This window comes from Schistocerca piceifrons, chromosome 10 (assembly GCF_021461385.2).
Source record: "Schistocerca piceifrons isolate TAMUIC-IGC-003096 chromosome 10, iqSchPice1.1, whole genome shotgun sequence".
Classification (NCBI taxonomy): Eukaryota; Metazoa; Arthropoda; class Insecta; order Orthoptera; family Acrididae; genus Schistocerca; species Schistocerca piceifrons.
The window spans coordinates 68,304,583-68,329,974 of record NC_060147.1 but is presented as its reverse complement, the minus strand read 5'-3'; the positions used below and the strand labels follow the sequence as shown (position 1 = coordinate 68,329,974).

Below are 25,392 nucleotides of genomic sequence, written 5' to 3'. Positions count from 1 at the left end.
TTGTCTAATGAATACCCGTTTATAATCTGCATTTCTTCTTGGTGTAGCAATTTTAATGGCCAGTAGTATATTTTGACGTCCGCTTATAGGTGTCGGGTACTTTTGATCAGACAGTGTATTTTGAAGACCCAGATGAGAATTATCAAAGAGATGACAAATTTAGACTAATTATAGTGAGTATAGAGACATTTAAATTTGCAAATGAGCACGGAGAAAGACTAATACATGGCTGTACCTTAGTACACGTACTTGAGAGTGGTCTACAGACTATGGAACTGGTTCACAAAATACAACAAGCAACTTTTGTGTGTGTGTGTGTGTGTGTGTGTCTGTGTGTGTGTGTGTGTGTAAGCGCGTGAAGATATGAAGGTTGTTCGAGATTTTTCTTTTCTTTCGATTTTTTTTCCTGTTACTGCTGATAGCAAAAGATGAGCGCAGGGAAAGAGAGAGAATTATTGTGACGGAGCAGAGCAGTAAAAACTGGCGGACAGATTAAAATATAATAATGGCCGACATGGACGGGCGCTGTGTAGCTGTCAGACGTTGACTGCCGCTCGTAAAATCCTCCAAGCCCACCGCTCTCGTTTCTTTTTTTTAATCTTTTTTTAGCTGATCCCGTAACCGATGCGATCCCATCGCACAACATCCCGATCGGCAATAATGTAGCGGGAACCGTTCGCTATCTGCATATATCCCCGGCTTCCAATCGAACGCAACCGCCCGCGCCCTCGCTCCACCCCGGTAACCCGTTAACTGCGCGCTGTTGGCCGGATCCGTACCCCTGCGGCGCCGGGCCAGTAAAATCGCGCGAGACGCCACAGTAAACGCGGATTAGCCCGGGCTCGGGTAATTGCGTGGAAAAGCGCCATATTTAGGCGTCGGGCCCGCGGGGCGACCCTAAAATTCTGACTGCGCCGGCGCGCGATTTGCGTTGCAAATTAGAGCTTATGAAACGCTGTGATAACGCCGAACCGTAATCGCAGTTGAATTTAATAAGTTTCGGGGCCCATTCGGCGCCCCTGTTTACACTAAACGTGACGCGCAAAGTCGGCCATTTTCGTGACAAAACATTTCGGACCGGGCAATGTTTGCACCGGAAACGAGGCTATTCGCTAAGCGTGTGGAAACAACGCTCTTGAAAAGTGTAGCGATTATTGTAGTGTAAATAACATTTGTCTACTATTTCACGGGTGAACAAAACACGACGAAGCGTAAAACTGCGGCGTATGACATTGTACGTCGAGTGAAATTGTGTGACGTCATGAGGTGACAAATAGCCCCTGTATGTATGATACCGTCATTGTGTCGCGTATTATTGATAACACTTGATTTTCATTTGACAACATCATAAAAAGCACTTCACAACTATGAGTGGTGACAAAACATAACCGTGCCATCATCAAGCACTGGTAATGGTTTGTCATAGTTCAGCAGAATTTGTAGCAACAAGTCACTGTTCAGGTAATGAAATATATTGTAAATGAACTGTTCAAAGTCTCGAACATCTGTGACGTGTATATGCAGACTGAAGCCACAAATGAAAATTTTTACGAAGGTCGAGATTTGAACCCAGGTCTCCTGCTCAGTAGGGAGATGCGCTAACCACTACGCCACCCTGCCACAGTAGCTTCGCACAACTGCACAGACTACCCTGGAGCGCCTCCCTCCTCAATCCAAATTCTCATTCGCGCCTCAAACCATTCGCATTTCCCCTAAACTCTAAAATATGTCTGAAACTTGAAAAGATCTCTGGAGTCATATATAGCTCATTAAATAAAAGCACCTATGCCTAGGGTCCGCAGCTCGTGGTCGTGGGGTAGCGTTCTCGCTTCCCGCGCCCGGGTTCGATTCCCGGCGGGGTCAGGGATTTTCTCTGCCTCGTGATGACTGGGTGTTGTGTGACGTCCTTAGGTTCGTTAGGTTCAAGTAGTTCTAAGTTCTAGGGCACTGATGACCATAGATGTTAAGTCCCATAGTGCTCAGAGCCATTTGAACAATTTAAACCTATGACTGGGTTTCACGTTATAGTTCCCATTTTTTAGATGCTGACGTACAGTTGGCGAGCCCTGCAATGCGATTCGAGTTTAATGAGAATAGCAAATGAGCTGAGGCGTAAGGAGGAATTTGGATTGGAAGAGGGAGGCGTGCTAGTGTTGTCCGTGCAGTTGAGCGCAGGCACTGTGTCAGGATGACGTACTAGCGCAGCCGATCTGGGTTCGAATCCTGCCCTTGGTACAAATTTTCATTCATCGCTTCAGTCTGCATATATACAAATTTATTTAGTTACCCTTTAGCACTTTCGTCCCACCCGGATAGCCGTGCACGTTAGCACGCCACTTCTGGGGTTCGGGGAGAGGCGCTGGCCACGGATCGAATCCGCACGGAAGGTTAAGGACGGGGCCGGCCATCCTGGACGTCGTTTTTAGGTGGTTTCCCACCTACCGGTGTGATACCCAAGTCCCATCTCAGTTACATGATTCGTAAACGTATCGAAAAACCTCTTACACTTTCACATAGGATAACGCTAGACACAGATGGGATAGGCAGATTCCGTCCTAGGCGCAGAAAACTGCCGACCCCTTTAAGATGTCAGGGAAGGTCAGGGAAAAGACAGTTTAGCAGCCCCACTGTTTTCACGTCGTCCCTCTCTGATCACCGGATGGAGGCCGGAAGTTCTGAAACAGGGTCCGGTGTTAACATGAACTGTTACTGCACTCTGTTTCACAAGTAATGAGCGAGGCTGCTGGTGGCAGTAAGCGATACGTGTTATTAAATAATCTAATACATAAAAAAGATAACTAAGCAATCTAGTAAAAGTTCATGGTGATCGTGGACTCAATCCAGAAATTTTACTTCCACTATCGAACAAGACAAGCAAACGAAAAGTTCGGTGGATGTTTTCGTTCTTGACCTTTATCAAAGATGTATCTTAACTCAGGATATTAATAAAATAATTCAATTTTAATTGAAAATATGAAAAATGAGAATTACTTGGCAATGAGAGACCCATTCCTTGCTTTTTCTTTTGAAATGCCTCACACGTCGTTTTAGAACATCTGACAATACATATCACTGCTGATGTAATGTGCTTGATGCTCGAATCTTTTCCTCAGTGTTGTGGGTGATAACTTAGTATCTACGAATGGCCACTGCTCTGTCTTTCATCGGGCTTGCCGCTTTTCCTCGCCACACACCGTTGGGTGGCTTGCGGAGTATCAATGTAGATGTAGATGTAGAAATTCATGACTATAGTTTGCTGTCTTTCGACGATAGGTAGAAACGTAATTTCGACTGAATTCAGCAGCAGTTTGGGTTACTTGTTCCTAAAGCGAATTACATCTCCATCTTCTCATTTAGCGAGTATAGCAATTGTCACTGCTGCTTTTCATTTTATTTCAGATTACAAGTATTCCAGTCTGAACAATTGTCAGGATGTACTGCAGGTAGCAAAGGGACAGCGAATGTCACCAACGGTTAAAAGGAATAGACTTATTAATTCGAGGATACTCACTTACAAACCCTTAAGGAGCCCTTCGCCAACCGAACAGTCGTGTATAAACCTGTCTACATTTTCTTCTCCAAAGGCTTCTTCCAGTGCATTTAGCAGAAACTATTTAATAAAGTTTCGTCATTCGAAATGTCTCATCAATTTTCTAGCGTATTGTTTTTCTGTTGGTTTTTATTTGGAGCGGTTATAAAACATACCTCTAATCCTAGAAAATATCTCCTTGCGATATTACTTTTTAGACAAGTCGCAGTTACACAGGAGAAGCGTCAAGGTAACTTAGTGTCCCCAACCTCTGATTCCACATACTGTCTTGCATAGTTCGTAGGAATGTTAGCAAGTCTGTACTAGATGATATTCAATGATACACGTAAGAACTGAGTAAATAACTATCTATGTCATCGTGATGACATTACACTACCACTTTAAAAAATACTGAACAACAGTTTACGTTTGACTAGGTGCGAATTTGTAGGTAAGACAGCGAAACGGAACATCTACGTGCGAATCTGTTCTCAAGCTTGGGCTACACAAACAATAGGCGTACTTGTACCCGACACGCAACGATGTACTTGTTCAGTACAATACCTAGGTGACCCATTACCTATTTTAAAACGAAGACAGACATGCTTTACCGTGAAGAATGAGTTTTTTGTATGACAGAAGCCACCCCTGAATAACAATGGAATCTCTGCATTATCAATTGCTCGTATTATGGAACCGAGTAAGTCACACAACATTTTATGCATGCAAACAAGAATACTTGTATCAGATGGCTCCAATAAAGCGAGACTAATTAAACAGCTATTACTTATATTCTTTTCAGTCCTCTGTTTCTATTTTCTTCTTTTTTTCTGATCCAAAATTTTGCGGCTACATATTGCTACGGAGTGTATCATGCATATAGGAGAATAAAAAATTATGGAGTTATGCTATTGTTACAGAGATGAATAGAATATCAGTGTGTTAATAATACTAAATAATTAGAACAGTTAAAAGAAATACTACAGTTAAAGAGCAGAACAATTCTCTCTCCACATGCACTGGACAAAGAGAAGTTGGAAGTTCACGAAAATAAAGCAACAATGCAAGAAAGTAGATTCTCAAGAGAAAGAAATAGTGAAAGTAATTAAAATTTTGTACTCACCACAGACAACGCGGTCGAATGGGCTCATCCAATCTAGGGAGAAACATAAAGTAGAGTAACATGTATTGAGAGTATACACTCAGGATCCCTTAATAGCTAATGCTGCGATTAAAGCGAGACAAATAAAGCAGAAAAGAAATCAGACTTTGCGGTGCGCCAGTCTTCCAGCCTCAAAGTAACAACATTTAAGATAGCAACATTTTTGCACTTTCTCCCAGGGAGTTCATACGAGAGCTAGTATGGCATCCTAGCTCGCGTGCGCGCACACACAAACACACACACACACACACACACACACACACACACACACACACACACACACACACACACACACAAGTATGTGAGTCACTATTCAGTTTTTTGAACATGATCAAGGAAACTGGTTCATTTGTGATCCGGATCTTGCACCACCAGGGGACCACACCACCAAAAAAAAAATATGTCTGCAGAAAGTTTGTGCACGAAGCGCACCTCAAGGTTGGAGAATTTGTCAACTAATACAAAATGTTTGTGCGTTCTTTCACTCCAATGCTTGCTCGCTACGAGATACGGAGTACGTCTTTCCCTACTAACAGCCCTTTATGCAAATTCGCATCCCACCAAGTCTAGTGTGTGAACCCACAAACATTTCACAGTGGCTCGATTAAAGCTCAATATTCAGTCCTGTATGCAGCCAGCAACCTATTACACAATGCAGTTTAGTTTAAAATGTCAATACACCGTTGCTAGGAAAAGAAATGTGGTAAGGACTATGGGACCAAACTGCTGAGGTCATTGGTCCCTAGGCTTAAGCACTACTTAATCTAACTTAAACTAACTTACGCTAAGGACAACACACACACACACCCATGGCTGAGGGAGGACTCGAACCTCCGAAGAGGGGAGCCGTACGCACCGTAACAAGACCCCTTAGACCCCACGGCTATCCCTCGCGGCCACACCGTTGTTATGGAAGAAGTATTTCAGCAACTCGTTTACATAGTTCTAGGGATGGAGTTCCACATACCATTAAGTTTTGGACCCGTAAATACTACTGCCGATTGTCTTCTTCATATCTTTCCTGATTTAGGTACGTTGTAAAGGGCGTTAGAAAAATGCTACAGTAATTTATATCACTAGAAACTGCGTTACGTCAAATATAGGCGAATATTTTTGCTATTAATATGACTGACCACGTATATCTCAATGCTAGTTGCCTGACAGAGCGCGAAGCTAAATTGTAACTCGAATTACGAATTTTCCTTCTGGAAATCTCCTCCTACACAAGAACCCATTTGAGAAAAAAATGCGTTTTTCTGTTTCTACATTAAGTAACTTCGCTGACGTATGTCTTCTGGAAAATTCATAACGAAGCCACATCTATACTTGTTTCTAAATTAAAGTCTCTCGCAGCGTTTTGCTGTTAGTATGTGAAGGGTCATTTCATCACATAGTGTAGCGATTTTTATGCTGTTTTAGCTAATAGATTGATTCTCGAGGAAAATTTGCGTGTATAATTTATGATTATGTAACGATCAGAGTGTAACATAAAATGGTGTACAAAACATAAGGACGAAAGTAGCTTACGCACGATGCGTCACTGCCAAGTAACGTAGCTAGAGGAAACGTGGACGATATGTAGGAAGGACTGCTGCGTTTAGTACACAAGTAAGTGAAACAAACACTCAAGGAGACTAATATAATAACACCTTTATTCAAACACAATAATTACTCGGAAGTCACCGCGTTTTCTGCCTGTATCTGAAGGCTGAAGTCAGGATAGGCTGTAGCGATTTTGATACGCAGAAGGTTTGTGTACACAAGTCTTTACCACTGGGCCACACAGGTCGTCAGGTCATAGATACTTAATACAACCTCAACGAAGATAAGACAAGGCGCTAGTTGAAATACAATAGGTTAATCACTGAGGAAACTATCTCCTTTCACGTCGCTAGACTATATACCGTAACATCTACGCAACAGTGAAACACATATCTACCACTGAAAAAGAGCATTTGTTCATGAGCATTTGCACTGTGAAACACAACTCTTCCATTGAACAAGTGCTCACATCTCTTAAGGTTTTAGTTGTTTTGGTTCGTACCATATCCTCCAAATATTTTGAAAGAAAACAGCTTGCAGTAGAAGAAGTAGCACAACGATTTTCGCTCCTAAGTTCCGACTCGGTCGTTTCCAGACCAGGTTTCTGTATCTTAAATTACTACATTTACCCTTTTCCAGCATCCGAGAAGGTTTGTAAGATCACCACGGAATCACCGGCTATACACTGGGATGCCAAAGGTCATGGGATACCTCCCAATATTGAATCTGACCTCCTTTCGCTCGGCGTTGTGCAGCATCACGAAGTGGCATGGAGTCAGTATGTCGTTGGGAGTCCCCTGCAGAAATACTGAGCCATGCTGCCTACATAGCCGTCCAGAATTGCGAAAGCGTTGTCGTTGCAAGATTTTCTGCACAAACTGATCTCTCGATTATATTCCCTAAATGTTCTGTGGGATTCATGCCGGGCGATCTAGGTGCCAAAATGATTCGCTCTACTTGTCCAGAATGTTCTGACATAACGCGTTGTGCTCCATAAAAACTCCATTGTTTTTTGGGGGAAAAAATCCATGAATGGCTGCAAATGGCCTCTAACTAGCTGAACATAACCATTTCCAGTCAATTATCGGTTCAGCTGTTCCAGAAGACCCACTCCATACCGTGTAAACACAGCTAATACCGTCATGGACCAACCACCAGCTTGCACTGCATCTTGACAACTCGGATCCATGGCTTCGTGCGGTCAGAGCCACAATCGAACCCTAACATCAGCTCTTACCAACTGTAATCGGGCTTCACCTGACCAGGCCATGGTCGTCAAGGTTCCAACCGATATGGTCGCGAGTCCACGAGAGACACTGCAGGCAACATCGTGCTGTTAGCAAAGCCTCTCGCGTCTGTCGTCTATTGCCACAGCCTAACAACGCCAAATTCTGCCGCCTTGTCCTAACGGATAAGTTCATAGTAAGTCCCACAATGATTTATGCGTTTGTTTCACGTAATGTTGCCTGTCTGTTAGCACTGACAATTCTACGCAATCGCCGCTGCTCTCGGTCGTTAAGTGAAGGCCATAGACCAACGAGCTGTCCGTGGCCCAGTGGATCTCGGAAAACACATTACGCTAACGATTTCCGAAATGAACTGCCTCATGCCTCAGGCTCCAGCTACCGTTCCCCGTTCAAAGTCTGTTAATTCCGGTGGTGCAGCGATAATGAAGTCGGAAACCTTTTACATTAATTACCTGATTACCAATGCCACTGCACTCCTTGCATATGCAATGTTACCGCCATCTGTATATGTGCATATCGCTATACCGTAACTTTTGTCAGCTCAGCGTAAGCCACAGAGCTGCAACAGGCTTTCCGAACGATGTTTTTTGTGTGAGGTGCATGGCCCCACCGAAACATTTTTGACTTGTACGGTTGGCCGACCCACCGCTGCCTTTCCTCCGTACCTCGGCACAGCTGCATCCTTTAGCGGAGTGCAGCACCGGGTCTGCCGCCGGGAGACAATTTTAAATCATCGCAGGTGGCGCGGGCGAGCCACAGTAAACGTCAGACCGGAGTTGCGTAAATTACGGCGGAGCGCCGCAGCGCGCAGAGCCGCCCGAATTCCACAAAGCTGCTCCGAGACGGCGCCGCCGCCTACGCAAACACATAAATACTGCAGGTGGCCACGTCTGGGACACCTAGGCTGCGAGGCTCTGCCGCACTTGGCCTATCCAATAGGCAGCAGCGACTGCAACAGACTTATCGATAACACGTGCTGGCAGAACGTCTCTGTCCTATCGCTGCTCTCTGCTTCTGCTTCTACTTTGGCGAAGTAGAAAACACAAGTCACTCGGCAAACCGACAAAGGCGTCTACGCTACCAATGGCGTTACGTCTCTCCGCTTCAGCGGCACGTGCAGCACATTTATGAGGTCGCGACAAGTAGAACTGTGTCGAGAAACATAATTGGAACGGTGTAAGGGCTGGGAGTATGGCTGTGGGCGATGAGGGGGAGGTATATTTTAGAATTACAATGTGACTTTACTGTACCTAAAAATGTGTTGTCTGCTTCACACTCATGTTTAGAAATTAAGTACGACTTCCTTGACATCAGCTGCACCCATGAGCGACTTACAAAGATTTCTACTGGACCGGGACTTTAACTAGGGAAGACAGTAATCGCTGAAACATCCAGTTTTCGTTTAAATCGATTTTCTTCCACGCCAGTTTAACCTGACTGTTAAAACCTCTCAAAATAACCGGTTGCCCAAGTAACCGATGTTTACTTCTTTACCGCTATTAGTTCCTGTAACCAACGTCGAAAATTATCAGAAATTGAACAATTTTGACTCTCTCTCTCTCTCTCTCTCTCTCTCTCTCTCTCTCTCTCTCTCTCTCTCTCTCACTCACTCTCACTCTCTCTGTCAGGACATATAGAATCAAAATATTAAATTAAATAGGTAAATAAAAGAAATCATAGTCCGTCGACGGTTCGCTACTTTTCTCAAAAAGTGATAAGCGTTGAATACTAAACAAAAAAAAGTTATTTTGGACGTTTCGAGTAGCCAGTGGTAAAGGATGAAAACCGAGGTTGATGAACTCTCTTTTTCGTGTTAGTTTGTCTGTTTCCAAAAGGCATATTATGTAGAAACAGGAAGCAGATCAAATGGTTCAAAAGGCTCTCAGCACTATGGGACTTGACATCTGAGGTCATCAGTCCCCTAGAACTTATAACTACTTAAACCTAACTAACCTAAAGACATCACACACATCCATGCCCGAGGCAGGATTCGAACCTGCGACCGTAGCGGTCACGCGGTTCCAGACTGAAGCGCCTCGAACCGCTCGGCCACACTGGCTGGCAGCTATTTCCTTTTATATAGTACGAATTAGGTTTTGTTGAGATTTTAATTTATTAGCGTTGCCATAATTTCCATCCTTCATTATTATTTCATAGAAATGGCAGACAAATCTTTAATCTTTTAAGCATAAGAAGGAATGTACTTCACTGATACGTCACTTCGTAACAGCATTTCCGTTCTAGGATTGGTGTCATACTGCAGCAACGGATGTCCGGCGACGACAGTGAGATAATACAGTACAGACCAGGTGGGGGCAAGTCTTGCTCACAGCACGCACACGCGTACCTTTAGCCACGATACAAGTCTACAGTGACAGTATTGTCTCACTATTGCTGCACCAATTCTTATACCATGTGTTGATCGCCCGTTTCTTTCGGCATTGTTATTAAAACATCACTGATGGTTTGTACCATACTGTATTGTAATGCAATACTTCAAACCAACGCAAATTTTACGAATAAAAGTTATTCATTTCTTAAAAAAGTTTATTTAAAAACGAACTGACATTTCGGTCTTCTTACTCGCTTATTAGTAAAAAAAATATAAGAACACCTGTTATAAGCGAGACCAAACAAATACCGAAAAATACCAGTTATTCCGACCTAAAATACCGGTCGATTTTTCCTATCCTTAGCTCGAACCCTCACTCCCGATTATCGCGAACGATCGCCTTCACTACTTTGGGCGCCTCCCCGACCGACCCAGACGTACGTATGGCTCAATAGCCACATCCTCATATCGCACTTCACTGAGTTCATCGTCTAATGCTCACAGCATTACTTAGATCCCCGCAGCAGAGAGAATGCGACAACGAAGAGTCGTGCACGGATGGCCGAAGAGTTTTAGGCGACCGCTCGTGATCAGCGTGAAATACGGGTTCTGGTACCGGTGACTACTGAGTAGTGACGTCAAAGAATTCGGGATCAGCGAGTTAATTTCGAAGTACTGTATTTCGTACAGATGTGGATCGTCAATAGTGTCTGATTCTTTGACACATGTATGTAAAATAGGCCTACTGGGGACAGTCCTCCAGTATGGGCCGGCTTACAATACCCGCCACTACTGTGATTTCTCTTATCCCCTCCAAATGGCAGGAGCAAGCTTGTGGATCTGTGCGCACTGGAGTCGGGTATCATCTTCCTCTCATCAGTGCTTTGCCTTTCATGAGCGCTTGATGATGTTTCTCTAGCTCTTAGAACGCAGTAGATATTTTGAGGTCTGTGATATCCCTTAAAAAGGTAAGTGATTAATTTCGTTGCTATATTTCGGTTATCTATGTTACATACGGAACGGCATCTAAAAAATGTCTCATGATATTTTCTCTGAAAAAACATGTAATATGTCTGGAAGATAGTGCGTGTTTGTCGTGCAGTCCCGACCAATCGATTGTCTTTGAAGGCCGACCGCGTGCTGGATATGCGGATCAGGAGAATTTTTTTATTTGCAGTCTCTGTAAAACAGTGAACTAAACTTTGGTGAAATAGTAATAATAGGTTCCCATACCTCTGTGCCTTATTATTATACATTAAGTATCCGTACAGTGTATGATTAACAACCGATATTATCACAGAAAAGACAAAGTCCGATACTGCGAGAGGCTTTCTGCATGCCTTGTAATTACAGTTCTTTTACTTTCGGTATTAGGAAGTGCTATGAATCCAAAATAAAAATCATTACACTGCTCTGTTCACACAACATGTCTTGAGATAAGAGAATAGTATGTTAATATTTCTGTTAACTACCCTAGTTACATACCAAAGTCAGGAAAAGTAAGCTGGACGATGTTGCACGACTCTCCCCTCCTCGTTTTCTCCAATTTCTGGAAAGCGTTCGACACAGTTCTACCGTGTCAACTAGCCAACAAGATAACACTCAAAACTGCAGAATATACCGCGGATCCAACACGGCAGCGAGAGAGCCCAGGGAACGACAGACACTGGGAGACCACTGTCAGCACTTTACAAAGGCCGAGGAGTACTCTGTGGAAAGCTACTACGTAACGAGATATTTATCAGTTATAGAAGTACACTCTAAGAGGAAAAAAAGCGACGTATCATGAAGGAATTATCCAAATGGATGTAGCGCGCAGACAATTACAATCTCAGAAAAACTGGATGATTTACTGAAGAGAAAGAGCTTCAAAAAATAATGGGTTGGGCGTCTCCAAGCACGTCTTCACTCGTCATCGGGGGTCAGTCAGAAGTGTGCGGTTCATCACTGAAGACAATCCTTCTCCCGTCAAGGCGATTCCAGGACGACGACGTGTCTGGATACGCCTCGGACAGCTGTGGGATACCAACTTGACTGTCGCCCGCCATACCCTGACAACTAAGAGTGTGCCACTTCTTTCCACAGCAGGACCCCTTTGGTTGTCATCCGCGACACCCTTATAGCACAGATTCACCGCCCCGTTCGATTCCAGGCCGGGTCGGAGACTTTCTGCTCCCGGAGACTGGGTGTTTGTGTTGGCCTCATGATTTCATCATCATTCGAGAAAGTGGCGAGACTGGACAGTTAAAAGATTGGGAATTTCTACTGGATCTGATAATAGCACAGTTGAAAGCTCCACAAATCAAATAAATCAAATATCATCACCTACGCCCTGTTTTGTTGCCCTTCACGGCAAACAATCCTGGGCTTACATTTCAGCAAGATTAATTCCCGCTCGCACACGGCGAGATCTCCTACGGCGTTTTTCGAGCTCGCAAAAGCCAATCTTGAGCAGCAACGCCGTCTGATCTCTCCCGAACTGAGAACGTTAGATGTATTATGGACAGGGCCCACCAAGCAGCTCGGGATTTTCACGATGTGACGCTCCAGTTGGACAGAAGCTGGAACGAATTCCCTCAGGAGGGCATCCCACACTTGTACCAACCACTGCCAAACCGAGTAAGTTCTCGCATAAAGGTCGCTAGCTGGGCCAGCGGGTCATTGGCTTGCTCAATTTGTGAAGCTCTTTCTTTTGAATAAATCATGCGATGTTCCTTTGTTTGTCTGTGCATGTACATCACATCTACCGACTTCCGTTCCATAATTCCTTCATGTTGCGTCTTTTTCTCGTCTTAGATTGTTCAAAATGGTTCAAATGTCTCTAAGCATTATGTGCGTTAACATCTGAGGTCATCAGTCCCCTAGACTTAGAACTACTTAAACCTAACTAACCTAAGGGCATCACACACATCCATGCCCGAGGCAGGATTCGAACCTGCGACCGTAGCAGCACCGCGGTCCGGAAATGAAGCGCGTAGGACCGCTCGTCTACAGCGTCTTAGATTGTAAACCAGAAAATGAGCTTTAGCTCGTATAGGACAAGAACAGCAAAACACTATTGCATTCGCCTTAGCTGATGTACAGAAACCGCCAAAAATCTAAATACTGATGCTTCGACTGTTATATAAACTGCGTTCTTCCCAAATGAAAAAAAAAAAGCAAGACCGACGAGGTCATCAGACACGGAGCAACGGGTAGTGATGGGCAGTAAAACGGCCGTGCCTTTTCAAAGGAACCGACACAGCATTCGCCTGAAGCGATTTAGGAACATCACTCCCGAATGCGAGTCCTGTGCCCTAACCATACTTTACTTGGTTTGGTGGACCGTAGCATCTACACGAATCCGTGGAGGACGTAAACGATGATTCGACACGCGGAGGTTTCAGTTCTGCTCTTCCCGAGGTCAGCGCCCTGACAACTGGACCAGTTCTCTCCCTGCTGCCGTATACGACACGTTCACGCACGTGTTACCGACAGTAAACGACATTATCTTCCAATCGAATAAAGGTCAGGCGAGGCGGGGGAGCGAAGCGCCTCTGCTGCACCCCCTTCGCCCACGACAGCGCCCTGTTCCCCTCCCACGCTCATAAAATTAGGAGCGCGTAAATTCCGCGAAACATCAGTCAGGGCGCAGGACGGGCCGTAAACTGCGGGCTTTACTGCGACAATGGCCAGCACGGGGTACAAGGCACTAATTCTGCCAGCGCTGCATTTCCATTTTATCTCGCCCCCTGTACACCGCCTCCACCCCCCCAGCCTTCTTGCTTTATGCACGTTCTCTTCTGTTTTCCCTTACTTTCTTTTTCTTTTCTCCTCTTGCAGCCCATCCTCGGACAGCAGGTACATACGGGACCGGCGCGTGCGGAGACTACCTACGGCGAATATTGCGGGTGTCAGCCGAGGCGCAGGAATCCAGCCACCACGAGACTCGAGATTGGGCGTCGCCACACGACGGGTGGCTGCACGGAATCGCTCCTCCCACCACCAACACTTCAAGTCGGGCTGCCAAGAGGGAACAGTGTTTTCAAGCTCCAAGGCCGATCAAAGCTGTGTGCCAAACAGGGAGACGAAGAGCAGTCGGACGTATTTTACCTTGTGGTTCAGCAGATACTTGTAGTTTCGTTTTTTGCAACGTGTTGTTAGACCAAACAAATAACTGTTCATCACCTGTTTCATGTGGCTCTCAGAGTCGACGAGAAGTTTCTTTTCAGTGACAAACAAAAACTGTCCAGATTCGAGTAGGATACGCGCTCCGAGGCTTCCTTACGAACTTATGTATACAGACAGTTCATCCATCCCAAGAATCGAGAATAGCGACGATTTTTGCCAGTTATCGGCATCGATCCTGGCAAGTTATCGGTCTCGATTATTCCAAGACTTTCGAAAATGTTTAAATGTGAAGTCGGATAAAAGATGAGCAAAACATTTAGTTTCTTTTCGTGTTATATGACTAAGAATAAACACATTCCGGATTTTTTTCCTTTAATTGTACTGTGATATCTTGCTTCTTGTCAAAGTTCATGGTTCAAGGTCAATGGGAAGAACCCTAAAGGGTTTAGATGAGTTAGTTTTTAAGTATCAACATTTGTGACATAAATGGCCTTACCGACCGCATTGATATACAGGGTGAAAAGTATTTAAACCGAAAAACTCTGGGAGGTTGTAGGGGACATCGAAACAAATATTTTTCCATAGTGTCATTTTTTCCTATGAGGAGTATTTAAACCGGTAGAGGAAGATTTCTCTGGCGGCAAATTAATTAAACCAACAAAAAATTTTCCATTTTTTTTATGACCAAGAGACAACACATTAACACAACCCAATTTCAATTACAGTAGATTTTCAAAAATGCCTCCATTGCCACGTAAACAAAGGTTACACCGTCGGATCATGTTCTGTCTGACACGGGCAAAAACCCCAGGAGTATCTTGAATTGTTCCTGCTGCTGCTGCTAACCGGGCAACCAGATCCTCTTCTGATACAACAGGAGTTGCGTCAACAAGGTTGCGCATCTCTCCCCACACAAAAAAGTCCAGAAGGGACATATCTGGGGATCGAGCAGGCCACGGTACAGGACCACCTCTGTCAATCCACGTTTCTGGAACCGTCCGTCCAGGAATCGACGCACACGACGACTGAAACTGTTTTCATTTTTATCTAGACAATCGATTACGGTCACAGGAAGACCAACGTCGACCCATAAACGACGTAATTAACTGCGCATTTCCTAAATTCGTGAAATGTACAGGTAAATAACACTTTTGTTGTGCGAGAATGGTCAGATTTTGACCGAAATTTACTGAGTGTTTAAAAAAAAAAGTGTCGCGTAACCTACGTGGCATGGCATTGGTCAAATGTACAAGAAAATGTCCTATCATGAAATGTACGAAAACTAATACATGTTGTGATACGGGGCAATCTGTCCTCTCAATCCCAGCTGGCTATTACGTCAAAGTAGACGGTATAGGCAGTGCTGCTTGTGCTTACCACGCAACCTGGACACATCCTTTGTAGTGAATCACGCACTCTCTCAAATACACCTTGCTCCATTCGTATTGAGTCTAGGGCACTGGTAACGCGCTACTGTAACGAACGTCTTCATATTGTAGATAGGTTGGACGTACACCAATGTCCTTAAATCTCCCCATAGCCAGGAATCCAAAGGATTCATGTCTAGGGAACGAGGAGGACATGCTACCGAACCTCTTCGATCAACCTATCGTCCATAAAACGTTGCGGTGAGGTCTTTTCGAACGATCTAGAGAAAATTGGCTGACACCCAGTCGAGTGCACACTGGGTGTCTTACATAAAACCGGTAAATCATCTCTAGTCGAATTGCTCGTGTAGTGGCGATACTGTCTCGAAAGTTGGCTACACTGCATTTTGGCGGAAACTTGAGTGCAGGTGTGTTTTCGTCTGCCAGTTGTTGCGAGAACCTCGTATTGTTGAGTTGTTATACAAATGGGGCAGTATGCATTAAAAGAGCGAATTGATATTGTTGAGTGTTACATAAAGACAGGCTCCATCAAGCAATGTAAAGGAATGTTTCAAGCGAAATATCCGCGTAGGAAACTCCCCACGACCAGAAACTGAAAGCTGTAGGTTCAAAAATGGTTCAAATGGCTCTGAGCACTATGGGACTCAACTGCTGAGGTCATTAGTCCCCTAGAACTTAGAACTAGTTAAACCTAACTAACCTAAGGACATCACAAACATCCAGGCCCGAGGCAGGATTCGAACCTGCGACCGTAGCGGTCTTGCGGTTCCAGACTGCAGCGCCTTTAACCGCACGGCCACTTCGGCCGGCAAAGCTGTAGGATCCGTTCAGAATGTTGAGAGGAACAGGCGACCAATAGTGAGGACACCTGAAACTACAGACAGAATTGGCGTGGACATTACGAGAAGTCCTTGCAAGTCTTTAAGGAGGTTTCTACACCACGTAGATGGATCTCGTACACCGTGTCATCACATACTAAGATATATGAAATTAAAGGCCTATCGTGGAGTGTGGTGCAGGAGTTGAAATTTCAGGATCAGGAAAAAAGGAGTTCATTATTATAACTGGATGTTAATATCAATTGCTAACGGTTCCTTGCACCCCTTGCTGTACGTCAGGTGAGGGCTGGTTTCATTTGTCTGATTATGTAAACTCCCAGAATTACAAATACTGGTCGCAGAACAACCCACATATTCTGCATGCAGAACCTCTCCACTCAGAGAAGAGAGGTGTTTGGTGTTCGTTGTACAGCATGCACATTATTGGCCCCGTATTTTTCAATTATACCTTATACACTGCCAGATATATAGCCATCTTTGACTCTTCCTATGCACAATTAACAAATGCAGAGAAGTTGTATGCAGTATTCCAACAAAATGGAGCAACTACTCACGCATCCAACCAAAGTACGGCCCACTTCACCACTCTGTTCGCTGAAGAAAGACTTTCCAGTAGAGCCCTCTGTCCTCCAGGTTTCCGGACTTGACATCGAGTGATTTTTATTTATGGGGCACACTAAAAAGCGATGTGTGTGCCAACAATCCTCGTACAATAGACGATCTTAAATGGAACATTACTAGAACTAAAATCACGCCTGGTGTGGTTACGTCACCACACGAAATCAGCAATGCCTGGATGCCCACGGCCACCACTTCCAGTGGCTCTTGGAAACTGGGAACTACATGCTTTCTACCGTTACTTTCATCTCTTCTTTTTAGTTAGTTCATTGTTGCTTATATCTCGGGCTTGAGGTCTGATAGTTTCATGTGGGACGCTCTGTACCAGTCATCTCTCTGCCATGGTAACGTCCGTCAGTAGCACTGGTAATTCATCTCGCAGAAATCTGTGATACACAGCACTTGTCAATCTGTTTGCTGAAGTGTTGGCTCGATGGGTCTCTTACCGACAAATCCTGCCCATACGCTGATACTCAAGAGATCCTGATACCAACCATTGATAGAGGATTTGGATCTGCCTACAAGTCCGTATTGTTGTAATTTACTAAAACATCACTTGTGACTCCTAACTCACAATACACGTTACTTGTCACAGATCACAGGTAAAAATGGGACGTAACTCAATAATTATTGGCTTCCGGATACACGATTATTGGAACTTCTTTTCATGTTTTGACCAGTGCTGCCTTCCGTAGGACTGTGTGACACATTGCAAACAGCCAGCATTTCAGCATTGTCCACACACACACACACACACACACACACACACACACACACACACACACACACACACAAAGTGAAAGGCTTTCACGGTCGGCGCCTTCTTCAATTAAAATTTCTGGACTGCTTCTTGACGTTTCGTGTCCAACTGCGGGAGATATCCTTCCGATGTAAAAGGCCTACCACCACTATGGCTTGAGCAGCTCTCGCATTTATAAAGCACACAGAGGGCATTACGATACGCCACGTGATGCTGATTGTGATGATGATGATGATGATGATGACGATTCATTTGTCGGGCGCTCAACTGCGCGGTCATCGGCACCCGCACACATTTCCAATCAGTACACAATCCAGTTCAGTCATGTTCATGAATGATGATGGGATAAAGAGAACAATACAAACACCTAGTTCCCGGGCAGAGAAAATCTCCAACCCGTTCGAGAATTGAACCCGGGACCCCGTGATCTAGAGGTGGTAGCACTAGCCACTAGACCACGAGCTGCATAAGTTGCCGATTGTGTGACCATCTCTGGATGGCGTCATCATTCTCGATTAAAGTTAATCGATTGTTACTCTGTTGGTGCAAAGTCGACGCCCATTTTTTACCTAACTTTACACCTTCTTTTCTTCTATTAAAATTATTGTGGTGTTTATGAATCTCTATTGCTTCTCTGCTACATGTGGGCGTCACAGTGTGGCGTCCTTGCCAAAACGCTCGTGTCAGTGAATTTTATTTAGTGTTTCGCATCGAAGAATCAGCCAAAGCATATTTCGAGATGGGAACCATGGAATAAAATTCATTTAGCAAGGACATCGCACTATCATGCTCGCATATACAGAGAAGCAACAGGGATTCATAAATACCATAATAATTTTAATAGAAAAGGAGGTGGTCTGAAATTAGATAATATATGGACAGCCCCTCAACTCTAAGTAGTAGTAGCCGCTTTACCTTGGAAGATGTCTCCCGGAGTTGGTGACGAAACGTCACGAAGCGGATTTATACGATGACCACGGCTCCTCGGCCAGGAAGTTTTAACTGAGGAAGACACTGTAGAACGTTTGCTGGTTTTGGGACTAAGCTAAGCCAATCGCCATAATTCAGAGCGCGGCCTTCTTGCCAATGGAGCGAGGCACCTTCACATTCTCGTGGTGGCTATGTAACGTTTCCGTCGACGCAAGCTCCAATGCGGCAGAGTTTTATGAGGGCTACTGTACACCAGGAACCGGCGGCGGATGGGGACAAAAAACAGCGCAGCGACTGCCGACTCCTCCTATACAATCCTGCTCGGGATGACCGCCGCAGACCAGAAAGCGTTTACGAGCGTTTTATCTCCCCTTGTTTCATCTCGCTGCCAATTACAGCTTCCGCTACGCGCGTTCTTAAGTTATTTTAAAAATCATTTTTCAAATTTTGCGCCTTATCGCCGCGCGTAAAGTTACTGTGGCGTCGTAATTGCCTCTTATACTCACAACGAGGCTCTTTGATAGCGGTAATGGCTGTCACAGCCCGTTGACCTTCCGCAGTGTCTGGCCCGCGACGAATTGTGCAGTGCTAAACGTGGACGCACGAGTCCCCCTTAACTCGTCACTCAAAGTGATCGACAAGCAGTTTCTGCTGTAAGGACTCGGCTCAGGTGATCGAATGAAACAAGGAAGCTGCTGACAAGTGTATAACAGAACCTTCAGTTTGAAAAGGTGTGGGTCAGAAATACGATATAGTCTCAGATGATCCAGGAAAATGTCCGTGTCTGTATTCCAGTTTTCGACCATAATCTTATATAGTAGATAATTCATTTTGCTCCATGACGATCATCTTCAAGAAGTCCGCTCCCGGTAGCTGAGTGGTCAGCGCGACAGAATGTCAATCCTAAGGGCCGGGGTTCGATTCCTGGCTGGGTGGAGATTTTCTCCGTTCAGGGACTGGGTGTTGTGTTGTCCTAATCATCCCCATCGACGCGCTAGTCGCCGAAGTGGCGTCAGATCGAAAGACTTGCAGCCGGCGAACGGTCTACCCGACGGGAGGCCCTAGTCACACGACATTTACATTTACCTTCAAGACGTAAACATAAACACTACTTGGCGATTATGCCTTGCACTTGTCACGTGTGCTACCTTCAATTGCATGTACCACATGAACGCTGATGACCAATGCTGTCTAAGGGCAAAACCTGTAAACCTCAATACAACTATCGAGAACTCAATACCGATCTGTGCACTCTATCAGAATGTGTGCAGGATATAACGTCAAAGCTCAGCCTACCCAAAACCCATGTTATACCGGTTGGCCATTCTAGGCTAATTATCCTCAAATATCGGGAATTCTACCATATTTAATCCTAAATGGCACAATCATCCACTTCTCTCCCTCAGAAAAGACTCTAGAAGTAATAACAGATGAAAATCTAAATTGGACTGAGCACGTAACTGTAATGTGTAAGAAGGTATCAGCACCTCTCCGTGCCCTATGAATAGATAAAAACCTGTTCCCTCTCGACCTGAAAAAAAACCTTGTAAAAACACTGATACTTCCAATTATTGAGTACAACGATATCATCCCGAAAGACCTTTCTAAGGAAAGTTCACTGCGCCTGGAACTGGTTACGAGTGCCTTTGTTCGTCTCTTTGATCATATGCACATCTATTCTGATTGCATGCAGAGCAGCGCAGAGATTTCTATACCCTCTGTCTTCTCTACTGTCTTATCAGCGCACACTATCCCCAGTATCTCTCCTCGACCTTAGCGTCCTTGTCTCAGCAACACAGCAGAAACACCCGTTTCCATCGGAGCAAAATCCTTTCCGTCCTACTCCATCGTTCAGCGATGTTCTCGAAGTCATTCTCAGTAACAGGAAAATGACTCTGGAACAACCTCCCGCACTATATTAGAGAACTAAATAGCATCTCCTGTATCAGAGGGCTGTTACTAATATCTACTAAATCAGCAGTAAGATTACCATTGTCCTTGCATCCACTCGTTAGGCTTGTACATCCCTGTTTCCAACCTGATCTTCCTCATTTTCCAGTATTCTTAGACGATGTAGTCTCCTTAAGTTTCTTTTCCCAGAATTCGTTATACTAGGAAACATCTATTTTGCAGACCTATAAATTCTTCTTGGATCTGTCACACTGATATTAATGTCACAACTGTTGTCATCATTATTATTATTATTATTATTATTATTATTATCACTATTGTCAGCGGCTGCAGTAGTACAGTTAATGTCAGTATTGACTTCGTTAGATGATTAGTCAGTACATTTACTCCCACTGCCACTTCAGTCACTCACATGATTTTAATACTGATGAAACAGTATAGTAAAGTAGTAAACATGCTTCAGCCAGGAGTGCCCCTTTCCCTGCGATAGTCTGTTCTTTATGGCCTCGTTGTGCCTTCTGTCACGTGTTATTTTGCTTCCATGTTAGCAGAATTCCTTCACTTCGTCTGCTTTGTGGTCCGAAATTTTTATGTTGAGTTACCAGTAATCTCTTTTTCCTACTCCCCATTACTTTCATCTTTCTTTCGTTTACCTGGGACGCATTGCAAATCAGATTCAAGGAAAAAAAGGAAAGTTCCATGAATATCCGTATGATCGGACACGCGTGTCTGTTTAGTTAGCAGCCGACCGCAGTGGCCGAGCGGTTAAAGGCGCTACAGTCTGGAACCGCACGACCGCTACGGTCGCAGGTTCGAATCCTGCCTCGGGCATGGATGAGTGTGATGTCCTTAGGTTAGTTAGGTTTAAGTAGTTCTAAGTTCTAGGGGACTGATGATCTCAGCAGTTAAGTCCCATAGTGCTCAGAGCCATTTGAACCATTTTGTTTAGTTAGCAGGAGTACGTGGAAATTCTCAACAAACTACGGTGAGAGACGTTGCAAGAAAGAGGATGCGAAAAATCCCTATGCTTGGTGCTCTGCAGCTTCCAAATATTTGTTAAAGGATATATCGTAAAAATGCACGAGCAGGATTCAAAATATAGCTACGTAAACTTCCGCAGCCAGAGTCAGTTGATTAGAAGACCCAGGAGAAACCACTGCAACCATAGCCGAGACGATGGTTTCTCCAGTGTAGCTGTTTTACAGTGTGAGGCGGTACCATACTCAAAACTTTTACCTGAGCTTTTAAACTGTTTAACAGGCAAACCAGTATTCGGGTGCCACTGACAATAGGTTGTTCACCCGAGTGTCTGTCTGGCTACTAAACATTCTAAACACAGCTCATGGTGTTTAAAGCATGCCTAACAAAAGCGGCACCTATAATCATTCTTCCCGTGTGTCACCTGCGAATGAAATAGGAAAAGATGATATCGGCGAGTGAGGTCGGGGTGGTAGTGGGAGGTGGGGGAGAGGGGGGTGGTTGATACCGGTGCAGAATATGCCCGTATCACACACCGTACGGTAGCTTATACAATTATTCAAGGGCGTGCTGAATCGCAATGCCTCAGAATTTTATATATTAAATCACCTAAAGCATTTTACATAAAGAAACTGGGTTAACACTATACATGTTTATCCTTCATGTCTACATATTCATTCTCAACATAGTCGCCCTGGTAACGAACGCATTTCTCCCAACAAGACACGAGTTTGTTGAAACCGTCACTGTAGAATGCTCAACTTTGTTGAGGGAACCACAACCTCATCTATGTTTTCACCGGTCACCATTATGAAGTCGTCGAAGGTGTTCTTCAAGTTTTGGAAACAGATGGAAATCGGATGTGATCAAGTCGGGACCGTGTGGAAGATGATCGATGACAGTGACCACGAACAATCCAACGTCGACATTACTGATATCGATACAATCTTCACCGTACACAACACTCGTTATTCTATGGATATCAATAAGGGGACCGTTTTCTGAGGCTACAAACTCGAGTACAGCACGCTTTTTCTGACGCACCGACGTACTTACGTTATACACCGCCACGTTGCACGGTACAGTTGAGGCAATTCATGAACAGGTGCACAGTATCATATAAACGATCCGCATTCACTTCTTTGGGCAGTCACACAATGTACGGGTAACATCATGAATCATATGGGGAATGGAAAATGACATTACAAAGAGGGAGAGTTCTGAACTTAATCCATTCACTACCGGATTCTTTTCAGAGTGGAAGGTAGTAATGAACAGTGGATTTAATTAACGTCTTAGTCAGAAGTCAACCCTCCCCACTTAGTTTTCAACGTGAGAGGACGTGAGACGTACAGGGAACACATGCGGCGTTTCAGAAAGCGGCTGAGTAAAAACTGCATGACATTCAGCAAAATGACACACGTCAGTTGATAACTGATCTCTCTAAGGTTCAAATGGCTCTGAGCACTACGGGACTTAACATCTATGGTCATCAGTCCCCTAGAACTTAGAACTACTTAAACCTAACTAACCTAAGGACATCACACAACACCCAGCCATCACGAGGCAGAGAAAATCCCTGACCCCGCCGGGAATCGAACCCGGGAACCCGGGCGTAGGAAGCGAGAACGCTACCGCACGACCACGAGATGCGGGCGATCTCTCTAAGGTTTTAACTCAATATGGACTGCATTTGCAATGCAGGAAAATATCCCTTTACTATTGGGACACTGATGCATAGCAATAACATGCAACAAATTCCCACTGGTTCTCTCATGTTTTATTATGGGAGCCAGTAATAACAGTAGAGAAGAGTCCCGACTTGATCTCATCCGATTTTCATCTGTTTCCAAAACTTGAAGAACACCTTCGACGACTTAACTTTGATAATAACAGTAGAGAAAGAGTTAAGCCATTATAAAGGGAAGTGATAAGGTAAGAGAACTTCAGTAAGTGGACATGTGTAGTTCCGTTAAAAATGTGTGCTGCAGGCTGGAGCCAAGAAAAGAACTACAGGTAGAGGTAAACACGTTTCAAGGGCTACAGTAAATTAATCTGTCATCGGAGAGATACAAACAGTGACAATGCTACAGAATAGTCGGATTAACAAAAAAAGAAGTTTTATAATACCTACATTAGGAAAACATATGCATTTAAAAAATTTGAAATACGTGAGAGTTAAAAGCAAATGAAACCGTTAGAAACAGTAACTTTACCATCTATTTTTTGTTACCACTTTGGATGCACGAAAATATTCACTTCAATAAATAACATACGGAACGTTGCTCTACATACCATAAAGGATTTATAGTAATTTACTAGTAGGTTTAGAGAATTGTCCTGCAGTATATCGAGCGCCGTTGTAACGTCTCGAATATGCGTCTGCGTGATAGGTAGCAGACCTCACGCATTTATGTTTACTGAGGAAATACAACCAAAAATTTTAAACAGGATATCTTAAACATAAAATAACCATTCCATTTAGTTACATTAAACCATGGGTGTCGACCCTTTTAGCTTACCTGGGCCACACTGGAAGAAGACGAGCATTTTTCGGTCACACGGTTACACATAATAACCGCTGAGGGATTTTGGGGGGGGGGGGGGGGGGAGGAGACGGAATGGAATCGTAACTTTACGTAAACAGATTTTTTTAAATTTTTTTTTTATTATGGTCGTGTGACAGATGCTCGCTTGGGCCGCACTGATGCCTGCTTAGGGGCGGCATGCTACCCGCGAGCATCGGGTTGGACACCCCTGCATTAAACTGAAGGTATGAATGTGACAAAGAGATTATATATTCTGAAACCAGCAATAATCCAATAAAAGACACAGTAAAGGTACCGATAGTTATCTGGAAAACAGTTTGTTTTGTCCCATGTATCTAAGTCGATACATCTACAGAACCACATCACTGCATCGGCATGGTGAAGAAATGAAAGGAGATATTGAGCAACAGTAGGCTAAACGTTGACAGAAAAAAAATAAAGAGGGAACACAAGATCGCAAGTGCAGCATTAAAAGACTAAAGACATCTTAAATCACACAGGTGTGCACTTAACTCGGGACATAGAAAAGATTAAAAACTGTGCGGCTGAAGTTGTGACAAGGGAAATCGCGTATTTATATTGACTGGTGAACGAAGTTTTATGTCTGTTGTTATTGCAGTATATTACGTGCTGCATGCTAAATAGATTTAGAATAATTTACACCTGACAAGTCGACTAGATCAGTACCTTTCAAGCTTTTATCACACGAGCAACACAGGTAGTACGCAAACTCTCAAGGCCTTGAGGTTAGCACACTACGAGACAAAACTTAGCTCGAAACATCCATCTCACCTTGAAAGAGCTCGAATAATATTACATCTGAATCTGATTCCCCTACGCCGTTTCGCTTTCCCAGGTGTAACTGTCTGCAAACACGGTGCAAGGCAGCATACTGCGTTACGTTCTAGGTTATACCTCGTAAATCTAAATTCTATGTACGTGATGCAATGTCTCACATTTTAAGAATACCACAATTTTAAAGGCGTTATCACTTGCAGTCTTAGCACCATGATTTATTTTAAATGGTGTATTATACCGCTTCGACAGTTTTCGTCGAATTGCTTTCTAGTTCATTGGTTCTCAACCTTTCTTAGACCATTACCGCTGAGTACAATCACACAACAGCTAGTACCACTGCCCCCCTCCCCCTCCAAAACACTCCCCGCTGTCTGTTGTCCCCCTCTCCCACAGTATCAGCAACTTTAGCACGTAACTGTAGGATAAAACACTTTTCTTCGAACACTTTTGTTTTTAAAATGAGGAACTTGTATGATATTTAGTTTGTGTGTGTGTGTGTGTGTGTGTGTGTGTGTGTGTGTGTGTGTGAGATTGAATGACCAAGGAATTCGTGGTGCATCGCAAGTGCTACCCACAACTCCTTCTCAGAAAAGAAAACTACTACCCAAAGTGAGGGTACAAAAGATACATCCCCTGTATTACTTCTCTCCATTGCTGCACTTGCATGACCCTCACATTGCAACTTCACTTAAAATCAAA

General features: G+C 44.1%; 1 protein-coding gene across 1 annotated transcript in view; it reads right to left on the bottom strand.

Annotated features, from left to right (window-relative positions):
* Positions 1 to 2,652: 2,652 nt before the first annotated feature.
* LOC124718700 (homeobox protein abdominal-A homolog) overlaps positions 2,653 to 25,392 on the bottom strand; it is an 80,885-nt gene continuing 58,145 nt past the window's right edge. The window contains exons 3-5 of the mRNA XM_047244322.1: positions 9,787 to 9,801; positions 4,653 to 4,685; positions 2,653 to 2,675 (exon numbers count right to left, since the gene is read on the bottom strand). Coding sequence (XP_047100278.1) covers positions 2,653 to 2,675; positions 4,653 to 4,685; positions 9,787 to 9,801 — 71 coding nt within the window. The remainder of the gene's footprint in view (positions 2,676 to 4,652; positions 4,686 to 9,786; positions 9,802 to 25,392) is intronic.